This window comes from Rhamphochromis sp. 'chilingali', assembly GCF_963969265.1.
Source record: "Rhamphochromis sp. 'chilingali' genome assembly, chromosome: 15".
In the NCBI taxonomy this organism is placed as follows: domain Eukaryota; kingdom Metazoa; phylum Chordata; class Actinopteri; order Cichliformes; family Cichlidae; genus Rhamphochromis; species Rhamphochromis sp. 'chilingali'.
The window spans coordinates 12,776,664-12,798,411 of record NC_137942.1 but is presented as its reverse complement, the minus strand read 5'-3'; the positions used below and the strand labels follow the sequence as shown (position 1 = coordinate 12,798,411).

At 41.3% G+C, this 21,748-nt stretch overlaps 2 protein-coding genes across 4 annotated transcripts in view; both read left to right on the top strand.

The window, feature by feature from the left end:
• LOC308411589 (protein sidekick-2-like) overlaps positions 1–3,593 on the top strand; it is an 88,039-nt gene extending 84,446 nt beyond the window's left edge. For all 3 annotated transcript variants that reach the window (XM_080905539.1, XM_080905538.1, XM_080905537.1), the window contains exons 44-45: positions 749–878; positions 2,436–3,593. In XM_080905539.1, the coding sequence (XP_080761665.1) occupies positions 749–878; positions 2,436–2,855 (550 nt within the window). In that variant the 3' untranslated portion in view covers positions 2,856–3,593. The remainder of the gene's footprint in view (positions 1–748; positions 879–2,435) is intronic.
• A 5,176-nt stretch (positions 3,594–8,769) lies between these two features.
• Positions 8,770–21,398, top strand: cdc42ep4a (CDC42 effector protein (Rho GTPase binding) 4a). Its single transcript, XM_080904669.1, has 2 exons — positions 8,770–9,032; positions 18,357–21,398. Exon 2 carries the CDS (start codon positions 18,493–18,495, stop codon positions 19,537–19,539), a length of 1,047 nt encoding a protein of 348 aa, XP_080760795.1. The 5' UTR covers positions 8,770–9,032; positions 18,357–18,492; the 3' UTR covers positions 19,540–21,398.
• Positions 21,399–21,748: the final 350 nt, after the last annotated feature.

Below are 21,748 nucleotides of genomic sequence, written 5' to 3'. Positions count from 1 at the left end.
CTCTCTGCTTCACTTCATGGACTTAATGACTGGAGCCGAAAGAAGTTAAGGAGTTCTTTTTTTACTTGACTTGCATTCATACTGTATGAGAACTTCTTAATGCTCACAAAGTTCAAGTCCACGCTTAGTTACCCAGCTTTTCTGCAGGAAGTCTAAAACTCTGATTGAGTCGCTCTGTGTATTAATTCAGCTCTAATCGCCACAGAGTGCTTTCATGATCTTCATGATCTTTTTTCTTTTTTGCATAAATTCTGTTCATGAGGTTGGCACAAGTCCACTGCCAAACTTCCACAAACACTTTGAAAGATTAGAAAAGAATAGCAAAAGTATAAGATCAATTCTAATCTCTGTCCTGCCTAATGTAGTGGCTTCCAGGAATGCACAAATAACCCATGCTGTGCTTGTCTGAATCATTTTTTTTCATAATCAATAAGTCTGTGCTGGATCTATTCATGTTGTTCCCACTGAACACCCTGTGGCTTCTGAAGCTTCATTTTTAGAACTGTTTTGGTGGCTTTCTTTAGTTGTCTCTGTGGTGTCAGTCACAGGATTGACACAGCTTTTTACTCCCGAATGAAAAAAAAAAGTGAGAGCTTAAGAAAATCAGTTCGGAGAATGCAATTATGATCAAAAGAAACTTCTTTTTTCTTATATAACATTAGCTCTTTATCATCTTCTTGCTTTTATAACTCTCCTTCTTAACTCTCTACTTTTCTTAATGTATTTTATTTCTTTTTTTTAAATTCAGCTCTCCTCCAAGACCAAGTCCTGGAAGTCTGCACTACTCAGATGAGGATGTCAGCACTAAGTATAATGACCTGATCCCAGCAGAAAGCAGCAGTCTGACTGAAAAACCCTCGGAGATATCTGACTCGCAGGTAAGCGCTGACCCAGGCTTACAGTCTATGCCCGACCCTGCGTCTGGAATAAGCAATGAACTTAAATTAAAAAGTCAAATTCAACTGTTTAAATTTCTCACGGAGAAAATCCTCAGGGCAAAGCTGTAACCTTTTTAAAGTTAAAAAAAAAAAACTTCTCTGGTTCAACTTTCTGTTCTTTTGTTACATTTGGCAACTATCCTCTTGATAAACTCAATTCAGCTTGTCACAGTCACCGCTTTGCTAGATGCAGAAGCAAGACAGCTGTCTAATTATGAAGCAGCATTTGTGACGATAAATTAATGACATTCTGCAGCAATATCTGCCTCAAGTGGATCACCTCAAAATTAAATACCCTCTGTTAGCGTCGTGCAGTGATGGCTGACGTTTCTGGATCTTTTAATACTGATTTCTTTCATGGCAGGGGAATACACAGCCGGTTCCCGTGCCTCGCGTGTGCTGAAATATCTTCACAACTAATTAATTTTTGTCAAATAGAAATTGTTAATCTTGGCTTCCATGTCTCAGCTCGCAATATGATGAGTGTGTGCATAGAATAGTTTGGCCCAGTGAGGAGATAAGATAAGATAAGATAAGATAAGATAAGATAAGATAAGATAAGATAGAACTTTATTAATCCCTCGGGTGGGTTCCTCTGGGAAATTCGACTTCCAAAAAGCACAGCAACGACCGAAGTTACAGTTACACGACCGAAGTTACAGTTACAGATGGGAGGCTTGAAGTGATGAGGGATGGTACCTACAACTGGCAGAGAAGCCGATTGTAGCAGATTCTGAACATTTGTCTTCCCACACCCGCACTGTGTCTCCCTGGCCAATTTGTCTGGTACCTGCACAGGCAAAACATTGTTCATCCCAGTTTGAGAAAAAACAGATCTCCCAGGAGACGCAGGCTGGTGTTATTCTTTTCCTCTGCGTAGCCTCCCACTGTTTACCTGACACTTGTGCAAATAAATGGTGCTTCAACATCTGTTGAGCTACAGTGTCTCAATAGAGCAGTAGATGAGCAAGTGCTCATCAGGCACACAAATGTGCCAAATGTGTAATGCTTTCTGTGGGAGGCTTTTACTATTTTTTTTATTTTAAACAAATACATGTAGCAGAATAACAAGAGGATTCACTCAGACAAGCTTTTGCCTGATGGTTTTGTGTTACAAGAAAAGGAGATTAATTCTGTAAACATTATCTTTCTCTAATTCTAGGACACACTTGTTTACATGTATCATGTTTGTACTCCATACAGCTATCGGTGAGCTTCTACATCTCAAAGATTCTCAATAGAAGTGATTATCTGGCCCATAGAAATGCACATGGATTCATAGATTTCCCATTGTCAATAGATATGTCCTGCTGTGCCGTGACTCAGTAGCTACTGTGTTGTTTGTCAACCAGCTGTACAATACTGGAAATAGAATTAGCCTTGATTTGAGACCATGAAAATGTAGCTGTCATTATACTCTGTAGTAAGCGTCGTAGCACGTGTTCTGCTTACTGTCCTCATTTTTTGCCAAAGTGACTTTGAACTGTTGACTGACAGGGCAGCGACAGCGAATACGAAATGGATCAGAGTCGGCAGAAGACCCACTCCTTTGTTAACCACTACATCAGCGACCCCACCTACTACAACTCCTGGCGGCGACAACAGAAGGGCGTCACTCGTCCACCGGCATACGGCTACTCCCAGCCCGAGCCCCTGGTGGAGCAAGAGTCACGACAACACCCACCACCCGTACCCCCCCTGCCCCCTCTTCCCCCTCTCCTCCCCCAGAGCGCCCAGTCACCACAGCCCCAGTGCCAAGGCCAGGGCACCCTCTTCAGGCCTAAGGGAAGCCGGACTCCCACCCCCTCCCTGCTGTCCTCCGACCCCCCCAGCCAGCACAGCACCCTGTACCGGCCCCCCAGCAGCCTCGGCTGTGCCGCTCAGGCACCTACCGCGGGCTTCTCCTCTTTTGTTTGACACACAGCTCTCCTTCCAATAACAACAGGACCCTGAGGACGAAACTTTGATTTTTGTTGTTGTTGGTTTATTTGTATTTTGCTCCTTTTCTTCTTCTTTTTTTTGATCTTTAGTTCTGTCTTACCGACAGAGTTGTTGCTCAATATTAAGCATTGCAGGCATCTTAAATAGTGCTTTCTCCTCTGTGAAGAGTGTATGTATGATTGTGCTGAGTGTGTATGGTTGGTCAATCTGTGTAATATGTATTTTATGAAAAGACAATCATTTGAAAGTTTTTGTGTTGCTTTAGCAAATTCATTTGAACGATCATCGATGTAAACAAGAGAGAACAGGACCTGAAGTTCTGAAAAAGAAATCCTTGTTTTCAAACCCCTGTATTATTGTTTAACATGAGAGCTTTATTGAAAACAACCACCTTAGAACCATATAGAGTATGGACCACTTGCATTGCTGAGACTGGACAATGGAAAAACTGACTCTTATGGAACAAGCGATGCCTAACAAAGGACAAAATGTTGTGAGAAAATGACTCTGAGTTGGAGAGAGGCACTTGCGGTCACTGTAGCCCTCAGCTGCCTTTAAGTTTCTCACTCTGCCTAATCATTGTTGGAAATGCATTGTGTATTTACTATATGTACTTGTCTCATCTTGTTTACCAGATATTTATATCAAGCAGCTTCAAGCTCAATATTTTCAGAGCATCACTAGTGAAAATGTTATGAATCACATTAAAGCATTGTGGCACCTTTATAGTAGTCTGAGGATGTTGATTGTGTGCTCATGTCAGTAGATATACAAGCAAAGGCAAGCTTTATAATGTGTATTTGTTTGCTTTAATGTTATTCATAGAAAATTACTAAGACCCAAAAGCACAAATCCCCTTGGTTCATTAGATACATACACTTATCGGCCGCTTTAGTAGGTACACTTGTTCAACTTCTCATTGAACTCGATCATCTAATCAGCCAGTCACATGGCAGCAACTCAGTGTATTTAGGCATGTAGATATGATCATGATTAAAGTTCAAAGAAAGCATCAGAATGAGGAAGAGAGGTGACATGTTTGTTGGTGTCAGGTGGGTTGAGTATTTCAAAAACTGCTGATCTACCTCATCAAAATTTAAAATAGAAGGTTCCAATGGTAGGGTCGGGATTTGGTGTAAACAACAATAAATATGGATCTATCCTGCCTCCTGCCTTTGTCTTAGGCGGGTGCAAAATGGTCTGTATTTATATAGCGCTTTACTAGTCCCTAAGGACCCCAAAGCGCTTTACACATCCAGCCATCCACACACTGGTGATGGCAAGCTACATTGTAGCCACAGCCACCCTGGGGCGCACTGACAGAGGCAAGGCTGCCAGACACTGGCGCCACCGGGCCCTCTGACCACCACCAGTAGGCAACGGGTGAAGCGTCTTGCCCAAGGACACAACGACCGAGACGGTCCAAGCCGGGGCTCGAACCGGCAACCTTCCGATTACAAGGCAAACTCCCAACTCTTGAGCCCTGATCGCTCCATGGCATGAGGGGTACTTACTTGGCATATTTTGGGCCATTTTGTACCAATTGATCATTGTTTAAGGGCACAGCCAGGTTTACACACCATATCAGAAAGCTCATCTCAAACTGGTTTCTTGAACGCTACACTGCACTCAAATGACCTCCATAGTCACCAGATCTCAATCCAATACAGCAAATTTGGGATAGGTTAGAGTAGGAGATTCATATAATTGATGTACAGCTTAAAAATCTTCACCATCTGTGAGATGCTGTCAGGTTTGTATGGGCATCCAATGCATGTATTATTAACAAGCATATGAATCATTATATATTAATAGCTGTCAGTGAAAGAAAATAATAACTCATTTTGGTTAGTTTAAAAGAGAATGGAGAGTATCCATATCCACTAAGGGTTTCACAATGCAATAGATTTTACCTATAGCACAAAACCTTTACTTTTCAAAACTACCTCAAATTTTGGGGTGTTTCTTGATGTACTGGGAAGAAAACAGGAAATCAGTCACTTACAAAGATACAAAAGAGTAAATGATAATGTGCGGCAGGAGAAAAAAGTATGATGATGTGTGAAATCCGTCAGAATGGATTGTCACGTTTTTTGTTCATGTTACAAGGTGTGATTGCATTTATATAATTTCTGAATACATGATTCGTGTTACAGCTCATGGTACCATAGGCATATATTATAGTGAGAAATTTTCTAGGACATTTTTGCAAAGCTGTCTCTTTAGAAAAGGTGAATGGATTTTGCTGTGCTGGAGTGTGACCTATAGTGTGCACACTAAAGCATTCAGTCTTCAAGGTCTAAAAATGTAATCTGTCCAATTTCCAGTGTGAACATCTCTGTGTACATCATTAAAAAAGAGAAAAAGGCAGAATAGCCATGTTAATGCTAACTCTTTAGAATAAAACATTCTATTTTGTAATGACCTTTTCCTCATAAATCATAATGAAATGGTGGAACACTGATGAAAATAATTACAGGATTTATGATTCTGACATAAAGAGAATTGGCAACAAACTCATTATAAAGGAAATCTAAACCATTTTAAAACCTGTAGAAATTAATTTTGCACAGACAGTCTTAAGTAGAGCATTTTGTATGATCTGGAATGCAAAGTCATTTTTAAGTGACACCTAATCCTACAGTGTACAAATGACCTGAATCTTAAACAAAACCATAATTGGGATGCAAAACAGCATGAGATACTGGGAAGAACTTGAAGAAGAACCTGATCCAGTGCAAGCATGCTGAAAATCTTAGGGATGGTTGGACAGGTAATCCCTTTATTTCAGGCCAGAAAACACTGATCTTAACCAAAGAACAGAAGGATCAGGCTCAAAGGTTTAGGGGTAAGGTGAAATCAGAAAACATCTTTCCACCATGGATATATTATATATAAATATGTAATTCTTCCGACTTGACTGAGCTCTTCACTCTAAGGAGATCACAGACAAATCTTCTGCTCACACACATTCAAGCCAAAGAGAGTGAGACAGAGACAGAAAGCGAGGCGCTCACGCAGATGGGGACAGAGAGCAGGAAAGAGATAGATCTGCAAATCTGGCACAGTTTTACATTTCAGTGAAACGTCTCCTCATGGGACTGACTTAAACAAAATTTGTCCTATTTCTGACTGTGTTTGTTGGAGTTCATAAGACCGCATTGGCAGCACAGTTAACTTGTCTGGTTGACTGGCGGGGGCCAAGTTATGGTGTGTGATAAAGAGAAAAATGAGAAGTTACAGCTTTCAAACTGTTTTAATGTGGGGGAGAGTCATTGTTAAACCAGAAGTCTTCTAGTTTATCTTATTTCACTCATAGATACAGTACACATAGTGCATTTCCTCTACATACACTTAGCTCAAGCCTCTTCTGCCAGATCAGTTAAAAACCTGAGGAGATGCTCCCCCAACTGTTTTCTTTTCACAACATTTCTCTGCAGTATGCAGAAATTTTTATGCACTAGTTCAATCAAGCAGAACTGCATAAACATTTGCCATTATACTTGCCCTTATATGTAGTGAACAGCTAAATTGATCTCAAACTGGGCAAAGTTATGTATTTTAGGGAGCGGTGACATGGCTAAATGGTCATCTTGCATCCAGTAGCTTCACAGCCACCCTACTCCAGTCTGCTAACACTATAAAGTTTAAATTGAACGTTTGAGAATGAGAGCAAAAAGCCAGATGATTTTAATTAACGTCAAACGACAGAAACGAGAACAACCGAGAATACCTAAAGAATGGGGTGGAGTGCAGCCCAGACAATATTGGATAAAAAATCATTTTCTGATGTTCCATTAGACAAGGATCAAAGATAGGTTAACTGGTGATTCTAAACGCACCGCAGGTGTGGATGTGAGAGTGTTATTATCTGTCTCTCTGCGTTGGCCTTGTGCTGGCAATCTGTCCAATGTGACCCTTTAGCCCAGTATGAGCTGCGATCCTAAGTGCGATAAGAGGTTCAGAAAATGGATAGAAAAAAGGAAATCACCTCCATTATTAAAGAAAATATGATTTTTTCTCCTTTATATCCACCTGGCAGTTGCTTAAAAAAGCTCACTTCATACAACTCCAAATGAAAAGGAAGAGTAGTACAGCATGAAATGTTAATAAAACAGAATGTGATGATTTCTAAATCAGAAAAACCCATAATTTACAACAGAAAACAGAACTCATATAAAATGTTTTAACTGAGACATATTACTGTTTTATCAATGATATTAGCTTCAAGTAATTAGATTAACTGGCAACAGTTTCACGGAAGTAAAGATGGGCTGAGGTTCAGCAGTTTACCCAATTCAAAACACTTTGAGAAATCACTGTCTTTGAACACAATTCAACGTGTCATCCACAAATGCAGGTTAGAGCTCTGTCACACAAAGAAGAAGCCATATGTGAGCATGATCCAGAAACACCATCTTCTCTGAGCCAAAGCTCGTGTAAATGGACTGAGGCAACGTGGAAAACTGTTCTGTGGTCAGGTAAATTGAAATTTGAAATTATTTTTTGAAAAACATGGACACTGTAACCTCTGGACAAAAGACAAGAATGAACATATGGCTTGTTAGTGGCACTCAATTCAAACCACGGGCTGCTGTTACAAGAAGATGGGATACTATAGAGTGTCTGTCCATGTTCTCAGCCATCCAGGTCACAGTAATGTAAGGAGCTTGGAAAGAAAAACAACTAGACTTCTTTAAGTTACTTGAAGATGTTTCACCTCTTATCTGAGAAGCTTCTTCAGTTTGGGTCACAGGTATGTGGCTCATGTGATGAGGCACATGATCAATAGTGGGTCAGCAACACTCCCACAAGGCTTAAATACCAAGGGAGTTTAAGTTTACTCTCATCATAAAAAGCCATATTCTCTCATCAGCTGGTGGGACAGATCGTCGGAAAAAAGCAAAGGCAGAAATAACTTTCAAATATTTGTAAAGGACGCCAGGACATGCAGTTAAATATGGAACATTGTGGTTTCAGAGAACAGCGTGGAGAGACAGACTTGCGTCACTACATACCTTGTGAAGTACGAAAGCGAATAGTCATGTCATTGGGTAGAATGACTTGTGTCCTTTAGTAATTATCAGCCATTTATGCATACCTTTCTCCTGAGGTAAAACCTGGGGTGCATATTTCTGCTTATTTGCATTACAGAAGGTACTAATGAGTGGACACTGACCGATGTCAGCTCATCAACCACAAGTTCAATACACAAGATCAATGCACAAGATCAAAGGGTTTGTTAACTCAATACAGTCTTTGCTGTTGTCAGAGAAAAATGTGTGGACGTGTAATAATTCTGACTAACATCCTTATTGGAACTGTAAAAGAAACGAAGGGCAAAGCTCACCTTTAAGCAGTTTGGCAATGTCACGCCTTCAAATCCCTCTGAAAACACCAGTCCCGTATAAATTTATCTTTGCCAATTTTTACTGATTTATTTAATACTTAAATCTTAAAACATGCAATGCTAGGCACTAAAACGATGACATCATTTCCCCTTTGACAAATGAACAAAGATATTCTCTACTCTTGCTCTCCGAAAATATCTAATAAGGCAAACGCAAATGAGTATTGTATAATACTAGAAAGGATATGAAGAATCATTTTAAAGAATGCACAACACTGCTTATTGATAAATGCTTATTACACCTTGGTATATAATAGCATCAATAAAAGGCTTAATATGTTCCTGGGTCTTTCAAGTACATTTTCTTGGTACATTAATTATTAAGTATTTAAACTGGCTAACCTATTTATATATTTATTATTAAAGATTTAATAAATTATCCTCGAGGTTTCCTTTGTGTCAGTGCGTCAAGGCAGTCTGAGTGGCCCCATGCTGGCACCCTGTGTCTTTAAGGACCCATGTAAAGAGGGCGTGTTCAAGCGCACTACCGCAGCAGGCGTTGTAGTGAGTTCATGCGCTTCAGAGTAGCAGCAGCGTTTGTAAGGATGTTGTGACAGCAGCTGTAATATTTCTCTAAAAAAAACCCGCCACACTCACGGGTCCATGATCCGCGTTGTTTGGAGCAGAAAGAACTAATCTGAGCGCCTCACAGCTTGTTTCGTTTGATGAATGCACCCCCATTGTTGGTCTGCTGGGGGCCTAAAAGTGGAGCAGCACCCGGCTTTTATGAATGGGGATGCTCGGTAAGCGTGTGTACTTTAATATTTGTACTTGCACTTAACATAAAACTGATCTTCTGGGTTGTGTGTGCACTTCAAGGACGCGTTTTAAACCGACATTTTATCGGCCCGTTCACCTGCGCGCACGGGGCTGCTCATGCTTCTAGTCCGCTGGCCTATTATTGTTCTCCTGCTATTGACCCACCCAGAATCAGCGCTTTATTGTATATGATCGAATCTCGCTGATCGGCAGTGAGCGCAAGAGTGAATCAAATGCTGCGGAATTAGCGCTTATTTCTTTGTGTGTCTGTTGTCGAAAGAAACGAGCCATTTTGTCCTCTCAGAAACAAATTGAGTTTGTGTTTTTTGTTTGTTAGTTTATTTGGGGATGTTTTCAGGTTTAAGCGGATACACCATGTTTCCTTTTGTTTTAACCCCTGACTTTACTACAAACGACAACTCCCATAGGCCTGACTTTTAGAACACATGATAAACTTCAAAAATTCTCATAATTAGGCCAGTAACGTGTTTGATGGCTGTGCGTATTGGGGGTCCTTCATATTTTCTTAAAACACTTTGACTTGCTTCTGGGAACTAATTCTAGAGTGAGTGGAAGGTGATAGAAGGGCGTGATTTGGCACATTTCCTCGAAGTTGGAGGTGGCTTTGACTTGATCAGATAAGGCTGGGAAAGAAAGATACGTTATACAGTTTCTGCCTCCTTGGAGTGCACATTCACTTTGTCCAGGTCTTTGTACAGTTTTCCTGGTAAGGCTGGCACTTGAAGAGGTCACTGACTGGTAGTGTGAGGTAATGGGCCTCAGGTCAGCGGGCTATCTCTCCATCACCCTGCACTGATAAGAACTTACAGCAATTGTCTGAAGAGGTGATGTTATCAGAGGTCTGTGCTTGTGAGGACGTTACGGTGGCTTTTAGGAAATTTGACCTGCCTTTTTCAAAATGTGCAAGGGCCTTTTATGAGATGTGAGGTTGTCTTGAAGTGGTGTGATGGATTCAGGTTGATGACACTACAAGCATGCAAGCATAGTTGACCAGATTTACATGTTTTAGGCTTTCTTTAGCCTATTTACTTTGTATTTTATACAAAGTGACAGGATTTTAAACCAGCCCGCACAAGCACCACAAGCACAAGTTTCTTCTTCTTCTTCTTTTAAATTACAAAGTTGGTGTCTAATTGCCTGCAGGAGGTGGTTAGTGCCCGAAGGTGAAAGTTATCCTTCCCTCTTGTGTTGTTGGACACTGTGCCAAGCACCCTGTTATTATGCAAGGCACAGTGTAGACAGGATTTGTTGGCTCGTATCCTGGGAAGAGCAACCTGCTAATAAGTTTGTTTACAAGAGCAAGCAAAGTTGCTCACTTTTAATGTGGATATTCCAAAATACATCTGCGGTAATGCTGAAGGGAAACTCAGTTATTTGTGGCTACTGGCTAAATAGTCCTGCACCCATGTTTGCAGTTTGTGTGCTCATTTGAGGCTGTGTGTGTCCTGTCCAGCCCCTTCACATTCCAGGAAATACCAGTATAAACTGTTTTTTTTTGTGTTTTCTTTTCTATTCCCAGAATTCCTCTGAGGATGGTAGTAGGGAATATCTGGGTTACTTTGGAGAAGAGCCTTGGATTTGAACTTGTCTTTCAACACTTACACAGTAAAGATGTATTTTAGCCAGTTTGGCTTCTGACATATGTCAACTGTCATTAGTTTTCTGCCACTTACCTTTTTATTACCTTGTCCAAATATCAAATACTGAGAGTTTATCATATGACAGTGTGTGAATGCTGTGTCTGTTTGGGGTTTTTTGCCTTTTGTTTGGCTGCATTGTGTTCTTGGCCTATCCTGCATGCTGCTTTGTTGCACTGTATGCTGGGGCCTGTTAGCAAGAGGTAAATGTTTGTTCTGTTTCCTTGTTACTGGATGCACGTATTGCATGGAGTTGATGTCATTGTACCAAAAGACAATGACAGGGACTTCTGTTTAAACTCCAAATGCTTTCAGAGATGTCCTCTTTCACTCTATTTGATTTGTTGTTTAGCATTTGTGTGACATTCATTGTCCATTACAATTGTGCCATAGATACACAAGCATATTTATTTTATTTAAAATAAGAAATAAAAAAAAATAAACCGAGTTCGTCCATGTCCCACCAGCCTGTGCTTTCCTTTGCTTGTCTGACCTCATAGTTATGGCACTGCAGCACTTTCAAACAGGAGTCTCCAAATCCTATTGCTTTTCTGATTTCTAAAATGTTTTCTGGTTTTCTTTCCATCAAGGAGAACAGATTTCTTCCCAAATGGTTCAAAATAGAACCTCATTCATCTTCTGCAGCTCTTAAAACACCAACCACACAGACAGCTGGGCCTGAGGCCAGAGCTGTCAACAGCTGTTGTGACTCAGCTACCTGGTGTTGTAAAGATCCGGTTGTGATCGTTTTCGAAAACGATTAAAGTCACCTGGACCTGACGCTCTCCATGTACTGATACATATTGCATTTGGAGTCTGCTTTTACACACACAATGTCCTACAGGCTTATTAAAACAGGGTGTCGATGGAGATATGATCTGTTTGTTTGACTAGCTTGTCTGTAACACAGTATTATGGAGAAAAGCCTTGTTTACGTTATGAGTGATCAGGAAGGGCAGGCTGAGAAGATTTCCGGAGGGATGGGAGGGTTTACTGCCTAATTTTCTCCCTGCCCTTCCTGTGGATGTACCCTCCAACACGTGTCTTCATTAAACGGCTCCATCATGTGCAGCTATGTATGTCCAGCCTGTCCTTTTGGGAAGTTCTTGGCTAATTGCTTGTTTTGAAGAGACTGGTTTTCAGTGATGTGTCTCAGTGGTAATTAAGTTATGCTTTTGCAACTGTGTGTATCCACATTTTAAGAATGCTCAAATGTCTTCGTGCATACAGAAGGGGACAGTTGTTAATGACTTAAGACTGGTCGTTGATCTTGCAGATCCAGCTGGAACAGGATGGAAAAAGTTGGAAAGGTATTAGCTTAATGTTAAGTGTCTGAAGGTTCTCAGCCTGTCCTTTTGGGATGTTCTTGGCTTAATGTTAAGTGGTTGCCTCTGGCATGCTCACTCGTTGATATTGCCAGCGTGAACCTGCTTTCCGTCAATTCCCTGTAATTATTCCGAGACACTCTAAATGCCTCTAAATGCATGTTGTGCCTCCCACCCTCTGTTTGTATTTAGATAGCATGCCCAGTACACAAATGACGTTGGTGTCCAGCCATATTGGCTCCATTTTCAGTAGCGTAATAGTAACTTTTTATTCTGATCAGAGATGATAGCAGAGCTGGGATGGATAACATTGTTTGTCTATAAAAAGGCATTGTAGATCCATGAAAATAATGTTTATCAGCCTTGTTTAACCCAAAGAATACTTTTCATTCTTGAAGCGCAATGCAGCATTATTGTTTGCCATCCACTGATTGTGCCTGTAATAGAAGCTGTCAGTTTGATCACAGCAGAGGACGGAGAGAAAGAGATGCTGTGTCATGTCTGGAGGCTGTGTTGGCTGTAAATGTAAAAGAGACAAGTCATCCCCTCTTGGGTATCTGAGTTCAGCTGGTGCACGTCGAGCACACCTGTTTTCTGCCACAAACCCTTTCAGTGACTGCCGAGGTGTCACCTTCTGTCCTGGTCTTCATCACTTTTCTTCCTTCCAGCTGGATGATTTGCTTTACTTGTAAATAGCTCCAACTTGAATAGTCTGCATGGTGAATACAGTGGCATTTTCAATTTTAAAGTGTTGCTTCGTGAATGTTGGTAGAGTTCCACGCTAGCCGCTTTCACCTCTTATGTTGAGAAAACGCCTACTAGCTTTGTCGTAAAATGAACAAATGTGTGTAAATAAGCAAAAACAAAACAGTTGTGCAGGAAACCGGCACACACTGGTGTCTGTCATGCAAACAGACCTAAGCCACAAGTCTGCAACCTAGCTAGCACATTCCCCACATGTCAAATATGAATATTTGTGGTAGAGCGTAACCCACTTCAGGCTAGTTTTAGTGATCATGGATTGTATATTGATCTGTCACCTCACGATATATCCTGATATTTCAAGAAAATTTGTGAGGATATTTATGATGATAAAGAAAAAAAGTATACATATAAATAAAAGATGTTTTCCATCCAATATTTTTCAATGGCACTACTGTCACACTTCCTAATTTTCAATCGAAACAAGGTGCCAGCAATGACAGCATCATTAGCATGCAACAGTCATGACACAGCATAAATTAAATATAAGCTAAACTTCTAAGTAAAAGTATAAAATAGCTGCTTAAAACTTTAGTATAACAAAACCTAAAGTCCATTGACCCAGAGCCTGCATAATATTGTCACATGAAAAAAAAAAAATGAATAGATATTTTCTACCTCTTGCTAAAAGCCCTGCTTTTCCATCATGTTACCGCATAATTTAATCCATCCAAGTAATTTCCATTCATCATTTGCTCTTCCTGTCGTACGGCGCGCAACCAGCGAGTGCTAGCGATGCTTGATTGATTAGTTTGTTTATTTTTGCACATCGCCAGCTACTAGTATCTCCTCCTCCTGTGCCGTCCTAGTCTGTAACTCGTTTGTTGTTTCCACCTTTAGCAGGAAGAGTTTTCTCACATATTTTGCAAAGTGCTGCACTTTGCTGGAGGTTTTTGAGGTCGTTCTCTTTTTAGGTAACAAAATGTCATCGATTTGTAGCTCTTGTTCCCAAACGTGCTTCTCCTTGTTGTGCACATTAGGAAACGTAAACATATGATATTGCACTATATGACACTTTTATTTTATTTTTTACATGTACTGAATGATGTCATGACGAAGGTCTTTATCAATACAAAACAAAAGCTGTAAAACTTGTGAAAATACAATTAAGTCCAAAATCTATGCATTTATTCAGTTTGCAAAGCCTTCCAGTGGGCGGATTCTGGCCCGTGAGCTTTGTTCGGTTTACACGATGGTTTATCAATGCAATGTTATATTTTTAACACTCTTAAAAGTTCTTGTCAGTTTGTTCTTGCTGCTTCTCTCAAATATTCCCCTCACTGTCTATCTAAGGATAGAAACGGATTTGGTACTCAGCAACATGAATACCAATTCCAAAACCTACAGGCACTTTTATTAGCAGGAAGGCTCTAAAAACCTCTTGTTCTTTGATCCCTACAGAACGGTGTGCCCCACTGGGTGAGGTGTGACACTAACACAGCATATCTCCTAACAGCAGCTTGTGAGGTATTTGTGGTCACAGAAAAAAGAACAAAAAACCCCCCAGAAACAATTTTTTCTTCTGGTCCCTGTGTTATTTTTCAGACGAATTGAATGGTTGAGATGTTTTGTTAAACTCTCTGTGATTATTGATGTCTCTACATTCATCATTTTCTGGAAAATGGGTTGTCTTGGGGTGTGCGATTGCCTGATTTGACTGCATGTCCATTTGGGGCTGTCGTGCACTGAAGTTTCCCGGAGTGCTTGGTGATGTGCCCAATTGTCCTGTTTTGTTCAGCCATTGGTGTTTTTCTTTAAATATATAAACAAACAAACAAAACATATCAGGGCTTATTTAGTGTGATCGTGTCTGTTCTGAAATGTTTTAGCTTCCGTGCTATATAGGATCTGCATGGTGAAATGGGTGGCAGGGTGTAAACGTACCAAAGATACCCTCTCGGTCAACACGTCTGAAGCTGCAACACCACAAGCGAATGGCACGTCTAGTTGATTGCCCCAAATGGGCGATTTAAGCAACGGCTAAATTTGGCTTTAGCGTAAGAAAAAGGGCTTTATTTGTAATTTCTCATTAGAGCAGTGTGTTTTCTCATTGCTGTATTTATCTCAGAGGGCATCATCAGCTTGATGTCTGTTGTCCCCCGTTTGTTTGATTGAGAGATAATGTGATTTCCACTGTTTGTCCTTTGGCTGCTCCTTCCTAAATGAGATATTCAGGCCCACTAACTGAGCTGCATGGCAGATACCTATCTACTGGAGGCCATTTGTCTGCGTAATTAGTAGAGTATGTGTGTGAGAGTCTGTGCTAGCCTGTTACTGAGCAACTGTGTACCTCTTGGTGGTGTCGCACTTAAACATTTGGGAATAAATTAGGGTTTTCACAAGCAATCAGAATGTTTACAGATTGCTTGATAATTGGAGTATTTTTCAAGCAGAGCAGTTTTCACCCCTTTTTTTTTAATTTTTTTTTTTAAATTTCCACACAGATTTAGGGTGCATCATGTGGCTTTTCCTCCCCCTAATGTCAGTTCACCCTCTGGTCATTCGATTGTCCGTCCAGGTCAGTGACTTCAAATGATGTGCACAGCGAGTCTGAACCCCTCCCGTCTTCCAGACAGCAGAATGCACAGAGCACAAAGAAGGCGCATCAATACTTAGTTCCGGAAATGGCCCATAAGTCATGGTTGAGACTCGGTTTATGTGTCTGCAAGTGATCTCTTGTGTTTCGGTATTGATTGGCTTGGTGCGAGAATATTGACAAGAAGTGAGAAGTTATGCTCGTCTAAGGTTTGCTGTAAAAACTTACTGAATGCGGGTTAATTATCTCAGTGAATTTTGACTCGTAGGTTAAACTCGTAGCTATTTTTCTTTCCCCACTTCCTCCAGTGTGGCATTTGTTTATAGCTGTAAGAAATGACTGCAGGTTTAGTGAGGTTACGGTTTCATTTAGCGCGCTCCTTTTTGACCTCTTTAGTAGAAGTAAAACAGCAGATTTTTTTCTTTTCTTTTGCTCTTTTTTTTCCTGACTGAGAGATTTCCTTTTTTTTTTTTTTTTTTTTTTTCCCCTCCAGGTTTAGAACTACTCCATAGCCTAAATACATCTGGCATAATGGGTTATAATACCGCTTATAAAAAAGAACAACATGAGATGACTGAAGAAGTGGAGTAGCACTCACAACTGTTTGGAAACATTCCAATGTACTCGTGGTTACTGCAGTATGTGTGCGTGCATGTACTGCTGCTTTTACCGAGCAGCTCACAAACACCACATCAAGGCAGGTCAGTCAACCTCATAATCTATACACATCAGTTTAGACAGCTCTAGCTTTCAAGAAGCTGTACTGTCAAACTGAAAAAATGCAGATGTGCTTCATTTGCTGTTCATCCCCGTTCCTGTCCCGCATTTTAGTGGGCTCTGTTGCAGTTAGATCATGAGTGTTGTGAAAGTTTGTTTATAAAGTCAATCCTCCCCCCTTCACCCCTGGTGCTGCGATCCAGCGGTTCCCACGCTAACTGCTGCCTTCTCAGGCCCTTTTCCACTCTCCATCTATATCTGCCACTCCCCCACCCCCTACTCGTGCGTGCATGCACTTCCGCAAATATGACAAAGCCATAAATATAGAAGGTCTTGGGTTGGATGTAAATGTGGAACTGCAGCGGTTTTTGTTTTTTGTTTTTTCTGGTACGATGTGGTTTGGAGCTGACAATGAGAAGTCTGTCTGGTGGTCTATAGCAAGTTTCTGTATCCATATCCCTGCGATGGGCACCATAGAGCTTTTCAGCTTGATCCTGGCCTAGAGGGTGATATAGAGGAGTGGGAGGGAGGTTTTCACCATCTCCGCTTTTTTGATCCAGTAGTTGTTTTGTTTTGTTTTTTTCTTTCCTGTGTTTGTGCCACCCAGGAGCAACTATTCAGGAAAGAAAAGGCTGTTATTTTGGCTGGGTGTGAATATTTGGCCTTCCCTGAAACAAATCAGAACAGGCAGCTACAAAAATAAACACATTTCAGCAAAAAGTGACTTTGTTTATGTATCTTGTTGAAATCATTTGGAGTTCATGGAACGTTTTGTCATCACAACTCGGCCTCTGGTTTATCGAGCTTGCTTGCTTTATTTATTTATTTTATTTTTTTTTGTTTTTTTTCTACAGCACCGGAATATTTCTGAGTTTTAATCGATTTCCATTTTGGCCAATAGAAAGTAATAACACAAGGTGAGTGAGCACAGGCTATGGCTGACAGAAGGCCATACGTTGCATTTGAAGCCTGGAGCCGCCCGTAGCCTCTGACAGGAAACGCTGTCGCTTGCACGAGGGAGGGTGTTTCTATGGAAACCGAAGCAGGTGAAGGCATTAACAGGAAGCGGAGAAGAGACTCAGCTGGCAAAGACAGGGGGTGGAGACCGAAGAATGAGGTCAATGCATGCAAAAGCCTGCCACTTTAAACAGCTAAAATCTCTTCCAGCATAAACAGAAGTGACTTAAATATGTTTTAAAGGGCTTTCTTACAAGAAAGCTAAAGTCAAGGTTAAGTGTTCCTCTTCCTGTCTTAGGTTAAGTAAACAAAGAAAACGGCACTATGAGCAAGCTAGAGAGACGCACGCTCAAGCCGGCGAGGTAAACCTTTTCTTCAGACATGCTTATGCACAACCACAGAGATTTTCCATCCACAAGTCAGCTGTGCATGTGTTTTTGATGTCTTTGTGTGGAAACCGCTTGCACTTCACTTTGTGGGCCACCATGAGAGTGCTCTTTTCATGTGTATTTTATATAATTGGACTGATGGTTAATGAGACACCCTGCTCCTGCCCTCCAGTGCATCACCTGAGGAAACAGCGGTGTCTGGCTGGCTGCCTGTGGCGGGGTTTCCTCTGTCTGAGCTCTCAGTAACGTAGAAACACAATTTTGTCAGCTGTCATAAACCTCCGGGGGCTTAAACACCACTGCCTAAGATGGGGAATACATTGTGATTTCTTTGTTGCAATAATCCAGCTCTATAGTTAGATGACAGGGGTATCATTGTTTTTGATGCATGTATAATTGTCCTTTTGTCAGTAGAAGATAGTTTTCGGTCTTGCAGTGAAGTATACTTTGCAAAAAAAAAAAGAAATCTGTGGCAGCTCTCAGTTATCTTGCCTTGATTCATGTTGGTCTGTGGTTGGTGTTTTCCTCTAAGTTATAGCGCTGTTTAAGTAAAATCCTGTGGTGGTCTACTTTTTTTTTTTTTGGTTTTTTTCTGCAGCGTATTTTAGAGTTCATCTCACAGAGTTTGCTCGTCATTATAGACTCAATAATTGATAGCTTCAGCTCTTCCAATTAGTGGCAACATTTGGAATTCCTTCATATGTTTTTTTTTTTTTTTTCTTAGAATTAAAGGGCTGAATGTTGACTTTCTTGGCAACATAATTTAAAATCTATACTTTAGCTGGACCATATAGATTCTTTCTTTTTGCTTTCTGCTGGTTTTGAGTCAAGTTACAATTTATTGTTTGAAATCAATTTGTGTGAGTGGACACACTTTGAAGTTTTTTTTTGTTTTGTTTTTTTGACTAAACAAACAATTTTGATTCGATTATGTCTGTTTCTAACTTATTGTGTGTTTTTCCAGGTTCCCTGGCTGATTGGATTTAAGGACCATCAATATTCATTCCAAGATTTCAAAGAAGGACTTTCCCAAAGATTCAGGTGATCTTTTTGCCACCCAGCTACCTCTTAGTGCACAACAATACCCCTGATCAGCCACCATGCCGATCTTAAAACAGCTAGTGTCGTCCTCCTCCCAGACAAAGCGTCGCTCCCGTATGGACCTGACCAGGGAGATGATCAGTGCTCCCCTGGGTGACTTTCGCCACACCATGCATGTAGGCCGCAGCGGTGATGCTTTTGGTGACACCTCCTTTCTCAGCACACGCTCAGGGGAACCCCCTCCCGAGTCCACATCCTTTCCTCGCTCTCCTCGGCCTGGACTCCTGTCACGCACCTTTAGGAGCAGCAAGCGCTCTCAGTCGGTGAACCGAGTGGACCAACAGAAAGATAGCGCCCTGGTGGTCCCCGGAGGATCACCCACCTATGTAAAAAATGCCATGTCCCTTCCCTTTCTCAACGATGAAGACGGAGGCGACAGCATGGTGGCAAAGAGTTTGTCTTCAAGTCCGCTGAAGCTCCACAGCGACTTGGATGGGAGAGGTGCGGTTGCAGCTACTCGCGCTTTAGAGCTGGAAGAGCAAAGTTTTGGTGAGCTGACTGAGCTCCCAGAGAGCTCAATTCAGTACGGAGGTGGAATGAAGCATGCAGTGTCGGTTATGTCTTTCCACGTTGACCTGGGTCCGTCCATGCTGGGTGAAATCCTGGGTGTGATGGAGAAGGAGGATGATGATCTTGGCTACGAGGAGGGCAAGAGCAGCGAGGGCTGCACCTCGCCACTGCTTGGCGCCCATGGTGAGGAAGAGGTTTATGTAGAGGGTGAAAAAGATGAGGAGCATGTGGAGGCAAATGAAGAAGCAGAAGAGCTGCAGCACCAGGCATCTATGCATCTAGCCAGCTCTGTTGATCTGAGGCAGGAGGATGGAGGGCCTTACACTCCAGAGTACACTCCTGAGATACGCCCCAAACACTTGCAGCACCTAGACAGCTGCTCCATGTCCAGTTCTGGGTCTGCTGCTCTGGATGAGAAACCCAGCAGCCTGATCTTCGCAGGAGATACAGATAGCGCCACCTTCAGTGCCCCACCAGAGGAGGAGAGCAACTTTTCCTCTTTCTTGGAGGATGAAGATGATGAGATTCATGTATGAGAGTCTGGTGGAAGAAAAAAAAATAAGAATAAGCTGTGGAAGTGGTTTATGCGCAACTGGCAAGTCCTTTGACAGTGTGGATTTGCAGTTAAATGGGAAGACGATACTGTAGTCAGGAACTGTGCGAATGGCCCTTTGAAGAAGATGGAGGGTTCCTCCTTTAAAGGGCTACAAAGAAAGTGACTGCTCCTTTAGGATGTGCCCAAACTCTGTCTGTCAGAGAGCCTTACCCTCCACTCCCTTTCTGTCAATCTGTGACTCCCTTTTGAACACCGAGGGAACTGACATGGAAGGGAACACACTTTCTGAATATGGAACATTCCAGAAGTAAGCAGGGAGTAGTGGTTAGAAAGGAACTTTTGTAGGAAAAACACTTTCCACAAGTAAAACTCAGTTCAGCCTTTCTCTTTCCCTCTCTCTCCCCTCTCGCTTGATGTGTCACATGTGCTTTTTTCATTCGGTTCGCCTCTTTTCTTCACTCTGGCTGTGGGACGTCATGAGGCCTGAGCTAAACAGAAGGCCTCTGTCACAACAGGATCACTGGTGGGTGTCTTGTCACAATAAAGGGAGCTGTGGTTGTCACTGGTGTGTGAGGCCCTGCACTGAGCCTCTTTCATCTGAAGATATTATAGCAGTACCATAGATCTATCAGATTTCTTTCTCCCTTAGTATAACTTATGTATCTCAGGGTCTTTGTGACACTGTTTAAAGAGTACAATTTCCTGCTGTAAAGCTGGACCTCAAAGCCAACACCAAATTGTCTCCTTCACATAGACTCTGTGAATTGTAGAAAAGGAAGTAGAGCTAACGGAGATGCATTGGGCTGAACTAAATAGAAAGCAAGGTGTTACTACAGCAAACTGGAGGTGTGAGGAGTAGTGTAGCCCACTCTTAGTTGTCTTTTATATCTTTTCTGATGCAGTTTTCCTGATAATCTCCATTAATTAACACAAAGTGACTTTCCTTTAGTCGTGTCAAGTTCGAGTTGAAACCGAATAACCACTTCCTTCCTTTTTTTCGTTACATCCGAGCAACTGCAGCGGTGCAAGTGATCTGTGTAGAAGATTTTCATTACTCAAGGGGACTACCTATATGTGTAAACTATTTTCACCACTACGTACGAGTAGGGCTTTAGTGTATATGTGACAGATGAATTACGTGTACCAGGAGGCACAAGTAAATCAGACACTACTAGTATTTGGTGTTAAATACCTGCTGTTTTCTCTACCTTTGTTAGAAAGAAATCTTTACTGTGTTTGTTATGTCTGGAGAGTGGATTTAAAAAAAAATTAAAAATAAAAATAAACGTGGGGGGGGGGAAGAAAAGAGACAGCCAGCAATGGATGCAAGAGCATTAAGAAAAGATTGCTATTTTTGTGCAAGTTGCATAGTCGTTGCAGCTCGACTGCCTTTCTTGCATCATTAAAAGCCATGGCCAGAAAGTATTGAGGCTTAGTTGGGCTGATTGACTTCACTGCCTTAACTGAAACTGACAGATGTGCCAAATTATGATTTTTTTTTTTTCTTCTTCTTTTCTCTCTCTTTGCTTTTGGGAGAGTCTGCCACTTACATTTCACTTCCTTCTCTCTACCAGTATTCACGGTGTAAGTTTCAGCATGCAAATTAAGATAAGTGCTATAAGGTGTGATGTCCTGAAACTGAAGAGGTTGCATAACTGGATGTATATCACTCATGCACTACAAAATACACGCAAGTAAATCCAACTGTTAATTGGGTGCGAATGAGAAGTTGTTTGTGTTTTCTGTGTGATATTACACCATATTTTTGTCCCCACTGTATATTTACAGCCTCTTTTCTGTACTGCTCAAAATAACCTATATTTTTCAATAAAAGCTTGAATACTTTCACTGTTTCATATTTGATTGTTTGTTTTTATGTGAGTACATCAAAAAGCAGCGTGTGTTAAGTGCTATCCACTCAGCAGCATTAACAAAGGAATTCCTTGAGTGCCTCGTGTTTCCTGCCATTCACCATCTCTCCAAGCAGAGGAAGGAAGGAAGCAATTCAGACCTTATTGGCCTTAGTTGTACACTTTTCTTAAATATACAATAAAGTTTTGAGTAAAGCAGTGCATGTGGAGGAGAAAAGCATCTTAACTTAAAGGCTTAGTTTAAAAAATGTTTTGGTTAGTTTTTTTTTTTTTAAAGATCGTGCAGGTGTGAGAGGGGTGAAAGATGGATTCAGGGGG